Source organism: Narcine bancroftii, chromosome 2 (assembly GCF_036971445.1).
Source record: "Narcine bancroftii isolate sNarBan1 chromosome 2, sNarBan1.hap1, whole genome shotgun sequence".
Taxonomy (NCBI): Eukaryota; Metazoa; Chordata; class Chondrichthyes; order Torpediniformes; family Narcinidae; genus Narcine; species Narcine bancroftii.
The window spans coordinates 16,466,689-16,488,436 of NC_091470.1; the positions used below are offsets into that span (position 1 = coordinate 16,466,689).

General features: G+C 45.2%; 1 protein-coding gene across 28 annotated transcripts in view; it reads right to left on the minus strand.

Moving 5' to 3' along the window:
• The window catches only part of LOC138753237 (neurexin-3-like), a 2,173,925-nt gene that overhangs the window by 17,171 nt on the left and 2,135,006 nt on the right, over positions 1 to 21,748 (minus strand). For 15 of the 28 annotated variants that reach the window (XM_069915992.1, XM_069915991.1, XM_069916002.1 and 12 more), the window contains one exon: positions 13,750 to 15,871. The exons of 2 other annotated variants lie outside the window; for them this stretch is intronic. In XM_069915992.1, coding sequence (XP_069772093.1) covers positions 14,949 to 15,871 — 923 coding nt within the window. In that variant the 3' untranslated portion in view covers positions 13,750 to 14,948. Of the gene's footprint in view, positions 1 to 13,749; positions 15,872 to 21,748 lie in introns of those variants that run through there. 11 more of the 28 variants (XM_069916017.1, XM_069916016.1, XM_069916014.1 and 8 more) reach the window with 1 other exon arrangement.

Below are 21,748 nucleotides of genomic sequence, written 5' to 3' on the forward strand. Positions count from 1 at the left end.
GACAGCGCCGGATTCGAACCTGGGTCACTGATGCTGTAAGAGCGTTCCACTAACTCCTATGCTACCCCTGTAAGTTCCTGTAGTATATTGAGTTCAGCTACAGATTCCAGCGTCTGCGGTAACTGATGTGTCTCCATTTATCACATTGGTTCATCAGCTCTTGATGTCTTCACTGAAAACGTCTGATCATTCCAGTTTTAAACCAGATTTGCAACATCAGATCATTGCTGTTTTTAAACCAGGTTTACATTGTTAAATTTGTACCTTTCTCTAATTGAAGCTCCACGTTTAATTAACAGTAACACCACTGAATGATCCCAAGGATATCCATAGATTTCAGCGTTTATTTTACTTGGTGAACAATTCTGGAATTCTCTCAGGTTTCCAGGGGAAAACTCCTACCCAATCCTTTCTGCATAATCCCAAATCCCACATTTTTAATTTGGCATTTAAAACTCTCAAGAAAGAACATAGAACATTCCAGCACAGTGCTGGGCCTTGGGCCACCATGTTGTGTTGACCCACTGAAAAGAAATCTAATCTCATAACCCTCCACTTTTCTTTCATCCAGGTGCTTGTCTAAGAGTTCTTTTTTATGCCCCTATTGCCCCAGCCTCCCAACCATGCCTGGCAATGCCTTCCACCACTCTCTGTGTAAAAAACTTACCCCAATGTCTCCCCTAAATATTCCTCCCCTCACTTTGTACAGATGTCCTCTGGTGTTTACTTTTCCTGTCCTGGTAGAAAAAAGGCACTGCGTCTACCTTATCGCTGCCTCTCACAATCTTGTAGACCTCTCACCCATCTACGCTCCAAAGAGAAAAGCCTCAGCTCTGCTAACCTTGCCTCACAAGACTCACTTTCCAATCCAAGCAACATCCTGGTAAATTTCCTCTGCTCTCTCTCCATAGCTTGCACATATTTCCTATAATGAGGTGACCAGAACTGAACACAGTGCAGTCTCGTCAGATGTCTGGAGAGCTGTGACATGACCTCGTGACTCCTGAACTCAATCCCCTGATAACTGTTCTGTCAACCTGAGAGATATATGGATGTGGACCCCCAAGATCCCTCAGTTCTTCCACACTCCCAGGTAGCAAACTCTGCCTTAACGTTTGACCAACTAAAAAGCTGCAATTTAATAATTTCCATTCACACCCCTGCACACCACATCAGGCAGAGGGAGAGGCCATTCGCCCATTGGGCCTGTGCCAGCTCTTTAAAAGAGCTGTCTTATTATCCTGCCACACTGCAGCTCCCCTGTAGGCATGGTTGGGAGGCTGGGGCAATAGGGGCATTAAAAAGAACTCTTAGACAAGCACCTGGATGAAAGAAAAGTGGAGGGTTATGAATTTTTTAAAATTCCAAGTATGAATCCAATTCCTTTTCAAAATTTTTACAATTGAATCTGCTCTCACTTGCCCTTCAGGCAATGAATAATAGATCATAACAGCTCTCTGCATGAAAATAATTCTCATATTCTCCATCTCAAAATTTCTGCAAATGACCCGAATAATTTTTCCTCTGGGTCACGACACTTTTTCCTGTTAAAGCGGCTTCTTCCTTCTGAGGAGCACCAGTAAATCCAGACAACTCTTTTTTAGGAGGATCCTGGAATTCTGCCCTTTCCCTCGGCGCTGGGTTACCTAAACCAAAAGAATGCTTGTTCGTTCACTAAAACTTGTCATTGAACAGCATCACCTGAACAAAACTAACAAACAAACTCAGGGATCTGGGACTCCCTTCATCCATTTGTAACTATATCCCCGAGTTCTTCATTTCCAGACCCCTATCAGTGTGTATCAGTGACATTCGGGGTGTCACAGTTAGTGTAGCAGTTAGTGCAACGCTATTACAGAATCAGCGACCCGGGTTCAAATCTGGTGCTGTTCGTAAGGAGCTTATACATTCTCCCTATATCTTCGGGGATTTCCTCTGGGTGATCCAGTTTCCTTCCACCTTTCAAAAATGTACAGGGGTTGTAGGTTGATTGGGTGTAATTAGGCGCCACGGACTTATTGGGCAGAAAGGCCTATTACTGGGCTGTATTTCTAAAATATTTTAAAAGATGAAATCATCTCCTTCTCGCTGACCATCAACACAGGGGCACCCTAAAGCTGTGTGCTTGGTCCCCTGTTCTGTTCCCTGAACACATATGACTGTGTGGCCAAGTTCAACTCCAACACAATTTTACTGTCGGCACTCCGTTGTTGGGAATGGGAAATGATGAGTCGGAATACCAGATGAAGGTATTCTAGCTGGGTGGTGCCAGAACAGCAATCTTGCTCTCAGCGTCACCAAGGCCAAAGGCTTCAGTCAGAGACCACAGGCCTGTCTTCATTGATGGGAAGGCAGTGGAGAAGGTCAGCTCTTTCAAGTTTTTGGGAGTTCACCTGCCTGAGGACCTCTCCTGGTGCCAGCACATCAAAGTAATTGTGAAGAAGGCCCATTAATACATTCTAAGAAGTCTAAGGAGATTTGACATGTCATTGAATACTTCCACAGGGTCACTGAGAAGTTGCACTCCACTAGTTTCACATACCCACTCCCTTGCCCATAACCCTCCAACCCCCTCACATTCATGTACTCATCTAACCTCCTCTTAAATGACAGAATTGACCCTGCTGCAACTACCTCTTCTGGAAGATCATTCCACTCAGCCACTACTCTCTGAGTGACGAAGCATTCTCTTATATTACTCCTAAAGTTTGTTCCCTTATCCCTTAACTTATGACCCCTTGTTCCAATCTCCCTTACCCTCAAGGGAAAGAGCCTATTCACATCTACTCTATCTATTCCTTTTATAATTTTAAATACCTCTATCAAATCCCCTCTCAACCTTCTATGCTCCAACGAACAAAGACCCAATCTATTCAGTCTTTCTCCATATTCCAGAAAGTTAGTTTGAGGAAGAGTTTAGAGAGTTGTGGGCATGGCCAATTTCATCATGGGTACTTATTTTTGGATCATTGGGCTCTCTTTCAGGGAAGCTGGGACCTGTGCTGGTGGGATGGATTGCAGATGAACCAGAAGTGGACCAATATCCCATGTTGGATGATTTGCTCGTGCTGTTCCGGGGAGGGGATGGGAGTTTGGTGAGGTGGGAACCAGAGTGCAAGAGCAGATAGAGGAGTAGTTGTGGAAATGCAAACAAAGGGAGAAATAGAAAAGTTGAGCATGGGGGAAATAATGTTCTGAGTTGTGTCTAGATCATGGTAGGAAAGGTGGATGAACTTAGAGCATGGATCAACATGTAGAAATATGACATTATGACCATTAGTGAGTCTTGGTAGCAGGAGGGGCAAAACTGGTAGCACCATTTTCTGGGGTTTGGCTGCTTTAGATGTGAGAGAGGGAGTGATGAAAGGGGGAGGGGTGACATTGCTGGTTGGGGAAAATGTCACAGCTGTGCTCAAACAGGACGGATGAGAAGGCTTTAAACTGAGGACTGACAAGGGATTAAACATGGAAACCTGCAGATGCTGCGATTGTAGTTAAAACATACACAAAATTGCTGGAGGAAGCCAGCCAGTCCAGAGGAGGTAAAGATATATGACTGATATTTCAGGCCTGAGCCCTTCTTCAGGCCAGAAGCAAAAAGCAGGCAGGCAACTGAATAAAGACTGGGGGAAGAATGGGAGGAGTATCTACATTAATGAGATGATCGGATAGAGCAGATCACACAATAATCGGTGGGATATGGAGGAGCAAATATGTCAAAATATTTTTGCATGAAACATAAAGATGAGATATATAAATTTTTAATTTATTCATTTAAATTTAGACATACAGGCCCTATCAGGCCACGAGCCTGTACTGCCTACTAATTACACCCAACTGATCTACAAACCCTGGTACATTTTGAAGGGTGGGAGGAAACCAGAGCATCTGGGGAAAGCCCACGCAGACACGGGGAGAATGTTCAAACTCCTTACAGACAGTGTGGGATTTGAACCCTGGTCCTGATCATTGCATCGCCCCAACAGCCATGTCAACCATGACGCCTGTAAAAGATAGTAGATCATTTTAACTTTCCACATATTGACTGGGACTCCAATACTGTAAAAAAGGGCTGGATGGGTAAGAGTTTGTCAAATATGTTCAGGGAAGTTTCCTTAATCAATATAAAGAGGTCCTTACAAGATCTCCTATTGAGGAACAAGACAGGGTAGGTGACAGTTGTGTGTGTAAGGTAACGCTTCAGGATTTCTAGTGATCAGGGGCACATCTATGCAAAATAGCACATGGCAGGGGTGGCCAATGCATCAAAATAAAAGGCGACAATGAACTGGCCTTGATGGCCACCATGTTGTATTTGCGTTGTACAAGTTGAGAGCGAACGAGAGGATGAGGAAGGAGGACGAGCAAGGGTTCCCTGGGGGAGGTGGTGGGTGGCAGCACTGACGGGGGCATGGGGGTGACGGTGGCACTGACGGGGTGGGGAGGACTGGGTCAATGGTGCCCAGGGCATGGGCCATGCCTGCCGTACCCTAGATACACCACTGCTATTAGTTTCAAGATGACTATAGTCAGGGATAAGTGCGGTTCTCGAGTGGATTTCCAATTTGGAGAAAGGCCAATTTTGATGGAATTAGGAAGGATCTGGCAAGTGGGGATTGGGACAGGTTGTTTTCTAATAATATTCTGCTTAGAAATTGAGAGGATTTCAGAAGAGAAAATTTGAAAGTACAGAGATTGTACATTTCCGTCAGATTTAAACCTAACGGGTATAGGAATCTAGGTTTCCAAAAGATATTGAGAACCTTGTTAAGAAGAAGGAAGTGAATAACAGGTAAAGGCAGTAAGGAACAAACAAGATAGTTGACAGACATAAATTGCAAGGAGGGCTAAAGGAAGGCATGAAGTAAAGGAAAAATCCCAAGGGCTTCCACAGATATATTAAGAGCAAAATGATAACACGAGATGACATTAATTCTCTTGAAGGTTTACTCGGGAGGCAGGCACTGAGACAAAACCGCAGTGAGGTCATGGACCCCTATACCGATTACAGAGGAGGGGGTGCATGCTGTCTTAAGGCAAATGGAACTGGATAAATTCCCAGATCCTGGCAAGATATTGGCTTGGGCCTTGAAGGAAGCTAATACAGACATTGCAGAGGCTCTGGCAGAGGTACTCAAAACATCCTTAGCTATGGGTAAGGAGGTGGAGGATGAGAGGAAAGCTAATGTTGTTCCGTTATTTCAGAAAGGATCTAAAAAACTCTGGGGAGTTAATGGCCAGTGAATTTGACATCAGTGGATAAGATATTGGTGGGGATCTTAAGAGGGACTGGATATATAAGGCAAGGGCTGATTATGATTATGTGTGTCATGTCAAACCAGTCTAACAGAGATTTTCAAGGATGTTAATATGACAGTTGATGAAGGAAAAGCTGTGGGTGTTATCTACATGGACATTAGTAAGACCTTTGACAAAGTCCCAGATGGAAGGCTGGTCAAGAAGATTCATTCGCTTGGTGTCAAGGATGAGGTACTGAATTGGATTGGAGAGTAATAGTGGATGATTGCCTCTCTGACTGGAGGCCTGCGACCAGTGGTGTTCCTCAGGGATTGGTGCAGGGCTCATTGTTGTTTGTCATTTATATCAATGATCTGGATGAAAATGGATCAGCAAGTCACAAGGATTCAGGGTGTTGTGGACAGCAAGGAAGGCGAGGAGTGCAGTAAAATCTGAGGGATCTGAGAATGCATATACATAATTCCATGAAAGTGGAGTCAGTCACAGGTGGATAAGGTGATAAAAAGAATTTTTGATGCATTGGCCTTCATAAGTCAAAGTAAGGTAGAAACTCACGTGAATAGGGTGGTGAAGAAGGCTTTTAGTATGCTGGCCTTTATCAATCATTGCATGGAATATAGGAGTTGGGAGATGATGTTGAGATTGTATAAGACGTTGGTGCGGCCTAATTTGGAGTTCTGTGTGCAGTTCTGGTCGCCTAATTATAGGAAGGATATAAACAGAGTGGAGAGAGTGCAGAGAAGGTTTACCAGAATGTTACCTGGGTTTAAGCATCTGGAGTATGGGGAGAGATTGGACAGATTAGGTCTTTATTCTTTGGAGCGTAGAAGGTTGAGAGGGGATTTGATAGAAGTATTTAAGATTATGAAAGGGATAGACAGAGTGGATGTGGATAGACTATTTCCGTTAAGAGGAGGAAAGATTAAAACAAGAGGACATGAGTTAAGAATTAAGGGGCAGAGGTTTAGAGGTAACATGAGGGGGAACTTCTTTACTCAGAGAGTGGTAGCCATGTGGAATGATCTTCCGGGAGAAATAGTGGCGGCGGAGTCAATTGTATTATTTAAGAAAAGGTTGGACAGGTCTATGGATGAGAAGAAGATGGAGGGTTATGGGCATTGTGCAGGGAGGTGGGACTAGAAAGGGGTGTTTGGTTTGGTGCGGACTAGAAGGGCCTAATGGCCTGTTTCCGTGCTGTAATTGTTATGTTATGTTATGTTATGTTATTGAGTATAGGAGTTGGGATGTTATGGTAAAGTTCTATAAGACATTGGTGAGGCCAAGTTTGGAATATTGGGTGCACTTTTGGGCACCGAACGACAGGAAAGACATCAATAAGATAGAAAGAATGCAGAGAAAATTTTCTAGGATGTTAGTGGGATTTCAGAAACAGAGTTGCTGGGAAAGAGTGAACAGGTCCCGACTATTCCCTGGAATGTTGGTGAATGAGGGGAGATTTGATTGAGGTATATACAATTATGAGGGTATAGGTAGGGTAAACGCAAACAGATGTTTTCATCTGAGAATGAGAAGGACAAGAATGAGAGGACATGGGTTAAGGGTGAAAGTTGAAATGTTTCAGGGGAACATTAGGAGAACTTCTTCACTCAGAGGGGGGGGTGAGAGTCTGGAACGAGCTGCCACTGGAGGTGCTAGATATATGTTTCATTTCAACATTTAAGAGAATACTGCTTTGGTAAATGGATGGGAGTGGTACGGACCACCCTGGTGGTGTAGGTCAATGGGACTTGCTGGAATAATAGTTCGGCACACTGAAGGGCCTGTTTCTGTGCTATAGTGTTCTATAGCATATTCCCCTCAGTAAAATTGGCTGCTCTATGTGATATGCATTTGATTGGGCTGATGAATATAGGCCAGGTGCTCCATTCAAGGCCTTGAAATGGATATTGGCCCTGGAGTACCAACCCCTGTGTACTTTCGCTACCTTGGATATTCCAGAGTCCCAGCCCAGGACAGAGAAGAGGGAATCAATGGGGCAAATCCCTTTTCTTTGAACCACTCTCTTCATGGGCAGCATGGTCCCAACGCTGGTACAGCACCGTCAAAGTGCAGATCCCATACTGTCTGTAAGGAATTTGTACGTTCTCCCCGTGTGTGCGTGGGTTTTCCACGGAGGCTCCGTTCTCCTCCCACCGTTAAAAACTGGTCGGGGTTGTAGGTCAAGTTGATATAAATGTCTAAATTTAAAATTTTTAAAAAAGGGAGTGAACTCAAGGGACTCTGTGGTCAGGCAGCATCCATGGCGAAAAACTGGAAACATTAACTGTATATTTTCTCCTGACATTTGACCTCCCAAAGTGCAACACCTCACACTTGTCTGGATTAAACTCAATCTGCCGTTTTGCTGCCCAGATCTTTAACTAAGCAATACCCAATTACATTCTTTGTTAGCCCTCTACCTGTCCACAAGTCCACTAACCTTTGCATCAACTGCATCTTTACTAACCCTCTCTCCTACTTTTTCATCCATTTGTCACAAACATTAGGTCTCCGAACACCGATCCCTGTGGGACTCCACTGGTCACAGGCCTCCAGTCTGAATAATACCACTATCCTCTTGCCTCTCATATCAATTCACCACACATCTGCACCTTCTGATCCAGTCTACCACGAATGAACCTTGCAGATGCCTTACTAAAGTCCATGTAGTCAACATCCACTGCCCCACCCTCATCAACCATCTCTGTCACCTCCTTCAAAAATGTAATCAAATTGTTATGTCATGACAAAGCTATTCTGTCTCGAATTTGACCATGACTTTCCAAATGTGCATAAATCCTGACTGTAGCCTCCCCGATGCTTTCGCTAACACTGACATGAGGCTTACTGGCCTCTTATTTCTCAGAGTATCCTTTTTTTTCTTTTCTTGAAGAAAGGTACAACTTTAGCCACTCTCCAGCCCTCTGGGACCTCTCCTGTCTCCAGTGAAATGTTTCTGTGGCTGGATGAACACATGAAAATGAAGGAGATGGAGGGATATCTATCAAGTACAAGCAGCAGTTTCAGTTTAGAATGGAACATTACAGCACAATACAGGCTCTTCAGCCCACAACATGGTGCTGACCCATGTAAACCAACATCAATTCTACTGACACATGTAATCCTACTCCAATGTAAACCAATTTTCCCCTCCTACACATTCCCCACCCTCTATTTTTCTTACATCATGTGGCTGTCTCATGACCTTTTGGATCTTCCTATGGTATCACAGCCTCCTCCACCACCATGCCTGAAATGCATTCCAGGCACCCTCCACTCTTTTGACTTGGGTGATAATGTAGGTGGGTGCATTAGTAGGTTCACAAAAGGATACAGCAAGATCTAGGCTGAACTTGGGCAGGAAAATGACAAATGGCATTTATTCTGGGCGAGGTGCTGCTCTTCGGAAGGTCAAATGTACACGGGAAGTATACAGTATGTGGCAGGAAATGGAGTGGTACATAAGGCATATGGCATTGGTCAGGGCAGCTCAATAAAACTTTGGTAGGCTGTACTTGGAGTATTGAATGAAGTTCTGGCCACTCCATTACAGGAAAGGTGTGGAGGCTTTGGAAAGGTACAGAAGAGATTTACCAGAATATTGCCTGGGGTCAGAGGGAACTAACAACCACGAGAGGTGGAACAAACTTGGATTATTCTTTCTGGAGCATCAGAGGCTAGAAGTTTGTAAATAATTATGAGAGACACAGTGAGGGTGGTCAGTCAGAATCTTTTCCCCAGAGTGGAATGTAACATGCTGGAGGGGATAGTTTTAAGGTGAAAAGGAAAATTTTAAAGGAAGTTTAGAACCATAGAACATTACAGCACAGAAACAGGCACTTTGGCCCTTCTAGTCTGTGTTGAACTATTTTTCTGCCTTGTCCCATTGACCTACACCCAGTCCATTGCCCTCCATACCTCCCCCACCCATGTACCTGTCCAAATTCTTCTTAAACGTTATTGAGCCCGCATTCACCACTTCAGCTGGCAGCTTTGATGCACCATCAATCACTCAGGAGACTATTGTGGAGAAACCAATAGACTTTAATTCACTAGAAAACATAGCATATCCTTACTGCTCAGCTGTCCTGCACTGAGTTGCAGGGGGCTGTGGAACAGCCATATTACAGTGGTTTACCAAAAGCTCGTTCCACACTCCCACCACTCTCTGTGTGAAGAAGTTCCCCTTCACATTCCCCCTAAAGTTTTCCCCTTTCACCCTTAACCCATGTCCTCTTGTTTATATCTCTCTTACCCTCAGTGGAAAAAACCCATCTACATTTACTCTGTCCCCCTCATCATTTTAAATACCTCTATCAAATCTCCCCTCATTCTTCTATGCCCCAGAGAATAAAGTCCTAACATGTTTAACCGTTCCCTGTAACTCAGTTCCTGAAGTCCAGGCAACATTTGGGCAAACTTTGAGGCAGCCTGGTTGGTGCAGCGGTTAGCGCCACACTGTTATAGCAATCAGGACCGGGGTTGAATCCTGGGCTGTCTGTAGGAAGTTTTTACATTCTCCCCATGTCTGTCTGTTTACCTGGGGGCTCTGGTTTCACCCACCCTTCAAAACATACTGGGGGTTGGAGGTCATTTGGGTGTAATTGGGTGGCACGGGCTCGTGGACCGAAAGGGTCTGTAACCATGCTGTATGTATAAATTAACAAAAAATCCTGGTTTATATTGTCTACTCTTACATCGCAAGAGGCACGTGAACAGGCAGGGAATAGAGAAGCATAGTTCATGTAGAGACTGATACGTAATGGGAGCAAGGGCCTGTTTATGTGCTGATCCATGAATAACCTACTATACTTATAATTACAGAGAAATACAGCCCTGAAAGAGGCCCTTCAGCCCACAGATTCCATGCTGACTATCAACCACCCATTTATACAGAGTCATGGGTTCATACAGTGAGGAAACATGCTGACAAAAATGTCCCAACCATGCTAGTCCCACTTTCCTGTGTATCCCTTGAAACCCATCCACCCCATATATCCGTCCAATTATTTCTGAAACATTACAACAGTAACTGCCTCAAACACCTCCTCTGGCTATCCCTCCAGCTCCTGTTAAATCTCCCCCCCCACCCCCACTCCCCAACCTCATCCTCTGGCTACCAATTCCCCTTCCCCTCCTTCAGGCAAAAGACTCTTGGCGTCCATTCAATCTTTTCTTCGTGATTTAGGACATTTCATTTTATTCTCCCCACGTTCCCGTTAATCTTCCCCCACATTCTTCCTTGAATTCTTCCAATTCATCAACCAAATCCTTCTGGTCCTTAGTCAGAGGAATTTCACATCATGTTAGTCAGACCAAGGGCATCCTTACCAACATGATCAGCGGTTTGAATATTTTTTTCACTCATATTTCCAAGCGGGTAGTCCTTAGTTGCACAATTCTCCAGTATATCTAATCCTCAAAGGTTGACGTACAGGGGCTTTGAAGCCTTCTAATGACTTGCAACCAGCTACTCTGTCCATTTCCTGACTTGTCTGTAGTGAAATATCAGTAAAAACACACAGAAATGCTGGAGGAACTCAAGCAGGTCTCACAGCGTCCATAGGAGGTGAAGATATATTACTGACATTTCGGGCCTGAGCCCTTCCTCAAGGGGTGAGAAATACAGGTAAGAGCCTGCATTAAAAATCTGGTGAAAAGGGAAAGAATGAGAGGGGAGGAGCACAGACCAACAGACAAAAGGTGCTATTGGATAAGAGAGAGGAGAGAGGGAAGGTGAGAATTGATTGGAGGAGGAAAGGTAGGAGCCATATTGTGTCCCCCCCTCCACCTGCTCGCAGCCATTGCCCCCACCCTAAATGAAGTATTATGACCCACAGCCTAGTGTCACAGTGGGATCAATGGCCGCCTTCGCTACCCATAATCCCTATGCAGCCAGCGCCAGGAACATGTGCAAGCCTGACGCCTGCAATGTATCACAGCAGGAGTGATCCCTGGGGGTAATGGGTGAGGAGCACAGGCAGGAAGGGTCTGTGCAGCAACCCACGGCATCGCCTCCACCCTGTGGTGCTGAGGGCCCATCGAACCGTCCTCATTTTCCGTGCCGATGGAAGCTGTTCCCCTGCACTGCCTTCCTACCTACCGCCTGTCGGGAAGGCACACGGAGGAGGTTCATGGTTGGCAGGTCGGTAGCTGGCAGCATTGTATTTTTACTTTATATATTTTTTGTATATGTGTTTATTGTGTATGTGTGTGTGTGTGTGTTGGTTTGTGTGTGTGTTTGTATTTGTGTGTGCATGTATTTGTGTGTGTATTGTTTGTGTGTGTGTGTGTGTGTATTCATTGTGTATCTATGTGTGTATTGTATGTGTATACCTGTGTGTGTGTGGGCGTTCGCAGGATCCCAGCGCTGTCCGAGATGTACGCTTCACGGAGAACGTCCGAGGGTTTCTATGACCCCCATTAGTGTTGTGTGGTGGATGTGATAAACAGTGTGTATGTCTGTGTGTATGTGTTGTCTGTGTGTGTGTGTGTTTGTGTGTGTGTGCGTGCGTGCATGTGCATACTATGGTCCAAAGAAACACTGTTACGTCTGGTTGTACATGTACAGATAAATGATAATGAACTGAACTTGTGTATTGTGTGTGTATTACGTGTGTGAGTGTGTGTGTGTGTGTGTGTGTGTGTGTGTGTGTGTGTTACCGTGGTCCAGAGAAACACTGTTACGTCTGGTTGTACACGTACAGACAGATGATAATGAATTGAACTTGAATTACAGTTTAGAAAAAGAAGTTTGTTTCTGGGCTCTGTTTATCGCATCCACCACACAACACTAATGGGGGTCATAGAAACTGTCGGACGTTCTCCGTGAAATGTACACCTCGGACAGCGCTGGGATCCTGCGAACGCCCAAGAGATCCTGACAGAGACTAGGGCGCATGCCCCGAGACCAGAAGCCGATGTCGAAGGGAGCTCACAGGCCTGCGCAGGGCAGCACCACCTCTGCCCTCTCCCTGCTCAGCGGGTTTAGAAGGTCAGATTGTGCTCACCTCCCCCCCCCTCCACAGTTAACTGAATGCCCCCAGCTAAGTCTTGTTCTGGCACCGACCCTGGGAGAAGAGAGGGTTGTTTTTGACTCTGTGAAAGGACACAAAGGGAAAAGGGAAGAGAGAGAGAGAGAAAGAGAGAGAGGAAAGGAGACATAGGGAAAGTCGGTGGGGGGGGGTGGCTTACAGAAACTGGAGAACTCGACGTTAATGCCATCCAGTTGGAGGGGGTCCAGCTGGAAGATGAGGTGCTGTTCCTCCAGTTTGCAGGTGGTCTCAGACACTGCCAGTCTGAGCAAGACATGTCAGCAAGGGAAAGGGGTGGGGAATTGAAACGGGGGGTGGGGGGGCACTGGGAGTTCCACGTTCTCACGGCAGACAGCGCAGGAAAATAAAATAGCTTCTAATGTTGGATCAAAACAAACAATGCTCGATCAGAGGACATGCGGCATGTGGAAAACCCAGCTTTTCTGACACCAAATGTAACAGTAGATCAATATTCACCAGCATTGGGAAGAAGGTTTTATTGCTGACCACATCTGTTATAAAAACTGAGAAACTTAAAATGGAGGGAATGGATGAAGTAACACTGCATTAACTTAAAATAACCCAATCAGAAACTTCACGCCGATGCAGAAAAAAAAATAAAAATGACATACTTTCTGCACAGTTTCCAAGTCTTCGTAAATGAAGAGTTCACAGTTAAAAAAAAATAAAAATGACCTTTGAGTGAATCCACAGCACAATCCTGAACATAGACGATGCGATTCTCTTTTATCCATTGAGCTGTCCAATGGTGACTTGAAGCCGCACAACACCAGTTATAGCCAAACACTGGTTACACTTGAGAAAGATTTTTTAAAAAAGCAAAGAAAGCCTTCGTGGATTGATTAAGAAGGGTAACTTGTTTTGCCACAGTATCGACGTCTAGCTTAGAAACACAAACGAGAGAGAAACCTGAACTCTTTCCGCCTTAATGACATCAATCGAGTTCCTTAACAAATAGAAGTGTGCACGTGCTTGATACAGGACGGCTCCCTAAACACGGACGACACTGCCAGAGGTGAGCAAAGAGTTTGGAAATATCAACAAAAAGGGAACAAATTGACATACAACAGCGCCAAGCAAGTAATAATGCTGCCAAATTATGTAACCGAAGGGTTTCTTCTCTCTTGACATGGTTATCTGTGATGATATTTGGAAATTCGCACCCTTCACGATTTGTTTTGGATGAATGTACCATGAACTCTGCTGGAAGTTTGAAGGAGAAATGGTGATTGCCTGAACCATCTTTCTCCATTAACCATTCAACTCCAGCTGGGCTGTGCAGAACTTGACCGAGAGCGCGCACGAAAGTAATTACACTCATTGAAGCTGGTGAACAAGGGAGAAAAGCACATCAAAGAAAATAAATCAAAACTCCAATGGTCCATTTGGCCAATGAACGACCATGAATTTGTTCCCATCAAAATTAAACACCATATTGTATATGATGTGGTTAATTTTATTTTTTTTTTAAATGTGCATGCACCACAGTCAGTTACTGAAACTCAGAACCACAGCCATGGTTTTCGCTAGCTGTATACTACCTACCACACTCTATGAGTAATATGTTGTACAATTAACAGCTCATAAACAAGAAGGTTCAAGACCTGTCCGATCTGTCGGTGTTTCCACTTTAGCTATTTTTTAAATGTTCATATACTTAATACAATTTTTTTTTATTGCGGACAGCAAATTATAAGGACGCCACGGTTTGAGATGAAGAAACAGTACAAAGTTCAACGGCAACATCCCGTTTCCCGAGGGGAGGGAGGGCAAAGGAGGAGGTGGTGGAGGATTGGGAGAGGGGAGCTGGCCGAACTCACACATTCTCTCACACACAGACACACCCGTACACACATCCACACACGCACAAACAACCCCCCCCCCACACACACACACACACAACACAACACAGACCACACAGACACCCACCTACTCACACCACATACCTCCACCACTCTCTCTCTCTCTCTCTCTCTCTCTCACTCACACACACACACACACACACCCCTCCCCCTCCTCCCCAGCTCCCTGTCTTCCCCAAGGTCCACGCTCAGCGGTACTCCCAAACTGAATCTGGACATCATGTTGCAATCACATGCTCCACGCGGCAAAGAGAGGGAATGGGGAAGGAAACCAAACAAAATCAGTGCACATCTCTCACCACAAATGAAATAACTTCCAGAAAAAATGCGAAATGTCACAAAGTCTTAACAGTCGCATCCAGGGTACAAAACCGACAAAAGCTGTGAAGTCTTGTAGAGTCTGAAATCCTTTGGACCAGAATATCCAAAGCTTCTGGTCATTATGGTGGCTTGTATGGGTGTATATGTGTGTGTATGTGTGTGTGTATGTGTATGAGTATGTGTGTTTGCATATGTAAGTGTATGTGTGTGCACACACCTTGTCTAATGCACTTACAGCTTCACTCTGTTATATTTAGGTCACAGTACGTATCACATATTTCTCAGCCTGTAGGCTGAGTTTGGAGATTGTCTTCAAAAGTTTCCCCAAAATAGTTTTTATTTTGTTATGTGTGTTTAAAATCTGTGTCGAGTTGCAAGATTGCACCACACCATATTTCATTTCTTTCTCTATTTGCGTCTCTTCTGCTCTTGGGATAGTTTGTCCACTTGTCTACACGTAATATTCTTTGTCCTTGTTTCTGTGTTTCCTATTACTGCCTTTGGCACCTGGTTGCTTCTCCTTGACCACGGTGCCATTGGTCTGGGCAGAGTTGCTGATGTAGTTCCGCGTCTCGTCCACCTGATACGAGCCTTCGTCCCTGTTACGGTACTTGTACATGGCGTACAGCAGGATGAGGATACACAGGGCTGCCGCTGCCACTATTCCCACGACCATTCCCGTAGTGCTGCTCGATTCACGCACCACCTCCGAGGCCCCGGGACCCCTTCGCACTCCCGGCTCCGTGGGGTTTGCTGTGGGCACATTACGGAACATGGGTGAGGTGACTAGGGGACTCTTCAACTTGGTGCTGTCTACTTCATAACCGGTGGGCAAAGGAAACAGCACTAAGCCAGGCTGGGGTTTCTGCTCCCGAGTATTCAGCTTGCCCGCGGGCAACTTGGGCAACTTCCCGGGCGGTGTGGAGGCCGGAGAGGTGGTCAGCTCAGGGGGAGAGTCTGTGGTAGCAGTCCTACCAGATTCAGACGGTTTGTTAGCTCTAAAGTCCTTGTATTCCCACTTGGGTGCGTGCGCTTTGTAGCCACCTTCGAAGGCCGATGTGGACAAGGTCTTATCTGTTACCAAGGACAAGGTGGTGTGAAAATCTTCATCATCAGTAGGGGGGAGGTCAGAGTCAAGCGCCTCCCCTGAGCCATAACCCGATATCACCAAGCCAGCATCATAATCATCGGTGTCCTGGTCCGACCAGCAAGGTAACCCAACCTCAGGGATCATGGACAGGGAATCTTTGGTGCTTTCAATAATGGTGAGGAGGGGGCGGAAGGTAGGAGGGAGGGTGATGACAGGGGCACTGGTGCCAAGAGGAGGGGTGTCTAAAGGTTCTTCTATCACTGCTGGGAAAACTAATTCACCTCCTGGAACGGAAGAAGAAAGTGAGAGAGTTAGCAAAATGTTTGGCCTCCTGCAAACTCAAGTGCAAGCAGAGAGACAGCTCCACACCCATGCACGCGTATAAAACGGATGCACACACAGGGTGGAATGGAATACTCAAAGATACAGACTCACAACATACACAAACACACATGCATGTGTGAAATGAACACACGCGCACACACACACCACACACACAGACATACCCACACAGACACATACACACACGCCCACACACACATACACACATACACACCCACACACACACATACACATACAGACACCCACACACACCACACACACCACATACAGACATACCCACACACCCACTCAGACACACACACACACCCACAGACACACACCCACATGCAAACATATACATACACAGACACACACACACACTCATACACACACACCTACACACATACACACTCACACATCCACACACACACACACACGCACACAGACCCACTCACACACACTCACACAGACATACACACCCACACACATACAAACACCCACACCCACCCACACACATGCACATACACACCCACATGCACATGCACATACACACCCACACACACCCAGACATACACATATATATCCACACACACGCACATGCACATACACACAGCCACACACACAAAGACCCACACACACATACTCACACAGACACCCGCACACACACACACACACACACACACACACACACACACACACACACACACACACACACACACATCCCACTCCTTGCCCGAAAAAATAAATAATTTCAACTCAAAACCACAAAGCATAAAGCATTAGAGACGCAGCTGTCAGTGAACGGAAAACAAAAAGCATTTCTTTTTTTGTGTCTAAGGGCTGAAGAGCAACTTAAAAGAAAATCTGGCGGCAACCATCCCATTTTTATAAACATCAGTAAGACTCGCGTTTAAAAAGCTAGAAAAGGGAAAGGAAGAAAAAAATTGTTTTGTAAATTAATTTAAAAGCATTACAGCCTGTAGCAACACACATACACACACACACTATGTATATATTTATATATACATAAAATAAATGCACACACACATGTTGAATATATACTGAAACATAACAATCTTCATCAACTTACATCAATAAATTGCCCGCATGATTTTGGCATGAAGAAAAAATTTATAAAAAAAGAAAGTTGTGTAAGATACTCTTGGACACGTTTGCTATATTGTTCTCAATTTCTTTTGTCATTTAGCAAAAAATAAAACTTGCTGACAAAATGATTACAAGGGGAAAGGCAACAACACATTTACATTCACACCACACAACATGAAAATAACTCTGCACCAATAGGCAACTCTGCATTTTGCTGCTTCTTGTTTAAAATAGATCAGGAACTACAATAAAAAAGACTGCACATTGTGTCAGTTCCATATCTCCTTCTGCCTGCTTTGTTGTTTACATATCTACAAATCTAGCTCTCGCTTTGTTTTTAAAATCTTCAACGTTTGGGATTAAATCTTTTCTTTCATCTCTCTGGTTCTTCCCCATTAAACAATTTGCCTGATACTGTACGTCGTTTAGTGAACACTGCCTAAAAAAAAGGTGGGGGGGGGTGGTGGGGGTGGAGGTGGAGGAGGGTGAGTGAGGGAAAGGAAGAGGAGATGAGGTTTAACGTTTCCAGGTTTCACCCTATGAGTGTACAATGGGGGAGATGAGGATGAGGGGGCTAAATGTGCATAAAAGTTGCCATGTCCACGTGAGGATGGGACCAAGCGATCTGGCTGCGTTAGTGCTTTTAGCTGTAAGGAAGGGATGGGGGATATACAAATATATGAGCATATACATGCCCATCTATGGAAAGAAAAAACATTAACACTGACATTTTACAAACCCTAAACTGCAACTTCTTCACCATGCAGTCCATAAATATATATATTGATAATTTGTTTTAAACTTTATACAGATTTTCCCGAAAAAAAATCAGAATAAATCCTCTTTTACAAACCACTTCAAACTGTGAGAGGTCAATTTGATATTCTACAAATGAACGCACACCAATATTTGGGGAAACATTCACCAGAGGGGGAATTGGCTTTCCTTCTGGAGGGATGGAACAGGGACAATGATGCTGACTGCATCCCTTCCCCAACATACACGGGCTCTCTCGGAGGATTCAAATTGAGGAACGTCGGTCTGCCGTGCGTTACCAGGTGCAGAATTTAGCTTGCGTCCTGCTTTTACGGGGTGGTGGGAAACTCTGAGAACCGGATTGGACGCCCAAATGTTCTGCCACTGGCGGCACAGCAGAGTCAACTCCGGCACCCTCATACTCAGGATTGCTGCGGCACTGGGATGAGGTGGGGGAGGGGTGGGAGCCAGTCGGTGAGGAGGAGGAGGTGGGGTTGCGAATGAGAAAAGAATGTCCAAAAAAAGCCAGCTCCAACCCCTCCCAAGCCCCGAACCTCTCAGGATGTTTAAGTGGACACATCCGGAGAACCACCAGGAGGAAGATGAAGTGGATCTGTAAGAAAGTAACTTCCACCCCACCCCTCGTGGAATCTGTTGCCACGGCTTGAAGTGGTTTGTGCTTCACTTTATTTCAAAGAAGAAAATTATCAGCACAAATATTTGTTTTTTTCCCCCAAGAATAAAAAAAAATTAGCAATTTTTGAAAGAAAACAAAAAGCCCCAAGCTTTAAATATATATATCTATCAAAAAGTTACTGGCAAAGAGCTTCTTTGTTTTGATAAAAAGAAGCGAACCACACAAAGTTTTTCCCCTTCGGCACACCTTAAAAAGATAAACAGCCAAATGCACATAGACAGAATAAAGAGGGTAATTACCTGTCACCTGGGTGATGAGAAATGAGGTGACGGTGTCTTTGGCTTTAATACAATTTGTCCCTTTCAGTTTGACACCCAATACCACCAGAAAAAACCCACCCCTCCCCTCAAATATTTAAATGCCCATCTGGGTGTGTAAAAGTGGTGTGCACTCTGGATGTACGTCAGTACACAGGTCAAAGAACTGGCAGAGAATGGGTCACCTTGATTGCTTGAAGGGTTAATAATGCATGCTCAAAGTAGTTGCATTTAGGGAAAGTTTAAGAACAGAATAGCAAGCTGGAACAGGGAAGGGGGAGGTTAGATGGGAAAGAGAGGTGAGGAAGGCACAGTTTTAAACTGTGTCATTCAACAAGCCATTTTGGGGGAGGGGAAGGGAGGAGGTTAGGAGACAGGCAAGGAAATCCCACAAAGGGCGTTAGGTGGCAATTTCAGCCAAACTCAATCAACCAATCAACCGCAATGTGACTTCAACCATTTTCCTCCCTAGATGGGACATTCTCCATGGGTTGGATGGAGTCCATCTTCATTTCCTATTTGGGAATTTTACCTGTGGTAACTCCAGATGCTGATCGTATGTTTAGTTTCGTTAAGTAACAGGCTCTTCTGGCCCTCGAGCCCGTGCCACCCAAATACACCCTCGTGACCAATTAACCTACCAATCCCGTACGTCGGTGGAATGAGGGAAGAAACCCATGCGGACAAGGGGGAACATATGAACTCCTGACATCGCCAGATTCGAACCCGGATCACTGGCGCTGTAATAGTGTGCGCTGACTGCTACGCTAACTGTGCTGCTCCTGTAGCTGTAGATGAGGGGTCACTCCCAGTGGGTTTTCAACCTGAATCTATGAACAGATGTTTTGCAGAATGGTGACAGGTCTTTCAGCCCATCTTCCCCTGCTTGCACCAACTGCCCTCCCAAGACAAAAAGCAAAGGAACACTTGGACCCCTTTGCAAATCCTCGTTTTACAATGTGAAGGCGACAATGACAAGCTTCCAAGATGGAAGGCCTGCATTTACATAGTGTCTTCTGCACCACTTTGTATATTTGGCAGACGGGGCAGCAGCTTACACAGCAACCTACCACAAACAGCAACGTGAAAATAATCACATTGGTTCCGAGGTACTGACGGAGGAACGGGTGTCAGTCAGCAACCCTTCCCCCTGTCTTTCATTAAAGTAAAAGAGGTGGCCTCCTTTATGTCCAATCGAGAGAGAGTAGGAGTGAGGCTCAGGTTAGCTTCTCATCTGATGGATGGTACTTTTGAAAGTGCCCACACTGTTGCAGCGTTGATCCAGGGATGTCAGTAGCCAAGTCCATTACAGGCATGGACATCCCTGCCTTTGAAGACATCTACATGAGGCAATATCTCAAGAGGATGCCACCACCATAAAAGGCCCCCATGACCCTAGTCACAAACTCTTCTCGCTCCGACCTTCAGGCAGAAGGCACAGAAATCTGGTCCAGATTCACAAGCAGAGCTTTCCCAACATCTATCAGACTCTTGAACCTCCCTGTACTACCCCAACGTTAACACCCCTTCAGATCACCAAAGATCTGCATTCATTGTTGACACAAATCTTTTTTTTTGCACTACACAATGAGCTGATTTCCTCCGATTATTATCTTTCTTATCGTCTTCTTCTGTGTTGTGTGTTTTATGTACCCAGGAAGCCACAGATGGTAGTCTTTTGTGCACTTGGACGCGGTACTCATGGGGAAAATAAATTTGTTTCACTTGTTTATTCAACTGGTGGTCGAGCTTGTGGCCTGGGATGTGAACGCACTCCTGCTGTAAATTTCCTTCAGTGTGCAGGTGCATGGTGTAATTTGGGGCATGGCTCAGAGTATAAAGAATTAAAATCAGAACTTATTGACATGAACATGTCATGAAATTCATTGCTTTGTGGCAGTGTTACAAATATTGCTCTAAATTACATTTTAAAAATAAATAAATTGGTGCAAAAGAAGAGAAAGTGAAGTCGTGTCTGTGGTTCATTAACCGTTCATAAATCTGATGACGGGGTGGGGTGGGGGGGAGGGAAGAAGCTGCTTTTGTGCCATGGGGTGTTGGTCTTCAGGGTCCTGCACCTCCTTCCTGATGGTCGCAGTGTGAAGAGAGCCTGGTCTGGGTGCTTGAGGATAGAGACAGCTTTCTTGAGACATCACCTCTTGTAGATGCCCTTGAATGGTGGTGCCCTCCATGGCCCGGGCCAGGACATCCTGTCCTGTGCCTTGGCACCTCCGTACCAGACAGTGATACCAATACCCCTGAGCATAAAAGTCCAGGCAAAGCCCTCCCCACTATTAAGTACATCGACAGGGAATGCTGCCGTCGGGGAGCAGCAGCCTTCATCAAGGATCCACACCCCCCAAGACACACTCTGTTCTAGGTGCTGCCATTGGGATAGAGGTGTAGAGCCACAAGCTTCGCACTACCTGGTTTGGCAACAGCTGTCACCATTAGACTCCTCAACGAGAAACTCATTTAAGGACTCTTACTTGGGCACTTTATTGATTTTCTTTTTTATTCTCTCTGCGTTGCACAGTCAGTTTGTTTACAGTTGTTGCCTGTTTGCAGTTCTTTATCTACATGTTTATGCTATGTACGTTTTTTTTTCATGACCAATTAGTTGTAATTCTTGCACAACTGTATGTGATGTCATGTATGTACCTTGCCAATGAATCGAAAATTGGAAATCTGATGCAACCAACCAGAATGCTCTCCACCTGTAGAAAGAGTCTTTGCCGACAGTCCAGCTCTCCTCAAACTCCTCGCAAAGTCTAGCCGCTGGCGAGCGGGCCTTCTTCATGACTGCAACAGTTTGGAGGCCCCAGGGCAGATCTTCAGAGATGCTGACACCCAGGAACTTGAAGGTCTTGACCCCTTCCACTGCTGACCCCTCGATGAGGACTGGTTCGAGCTCTCCTCATTTCCTCCTGAAGTCCACAGTCAGCCCCTTGGTTTTGCTAAGGTCGAGTGCAAGGTTGTTGTTGTTCCACCACTCAACCAGCTGGTCTAGCTTCCTCCCAAAT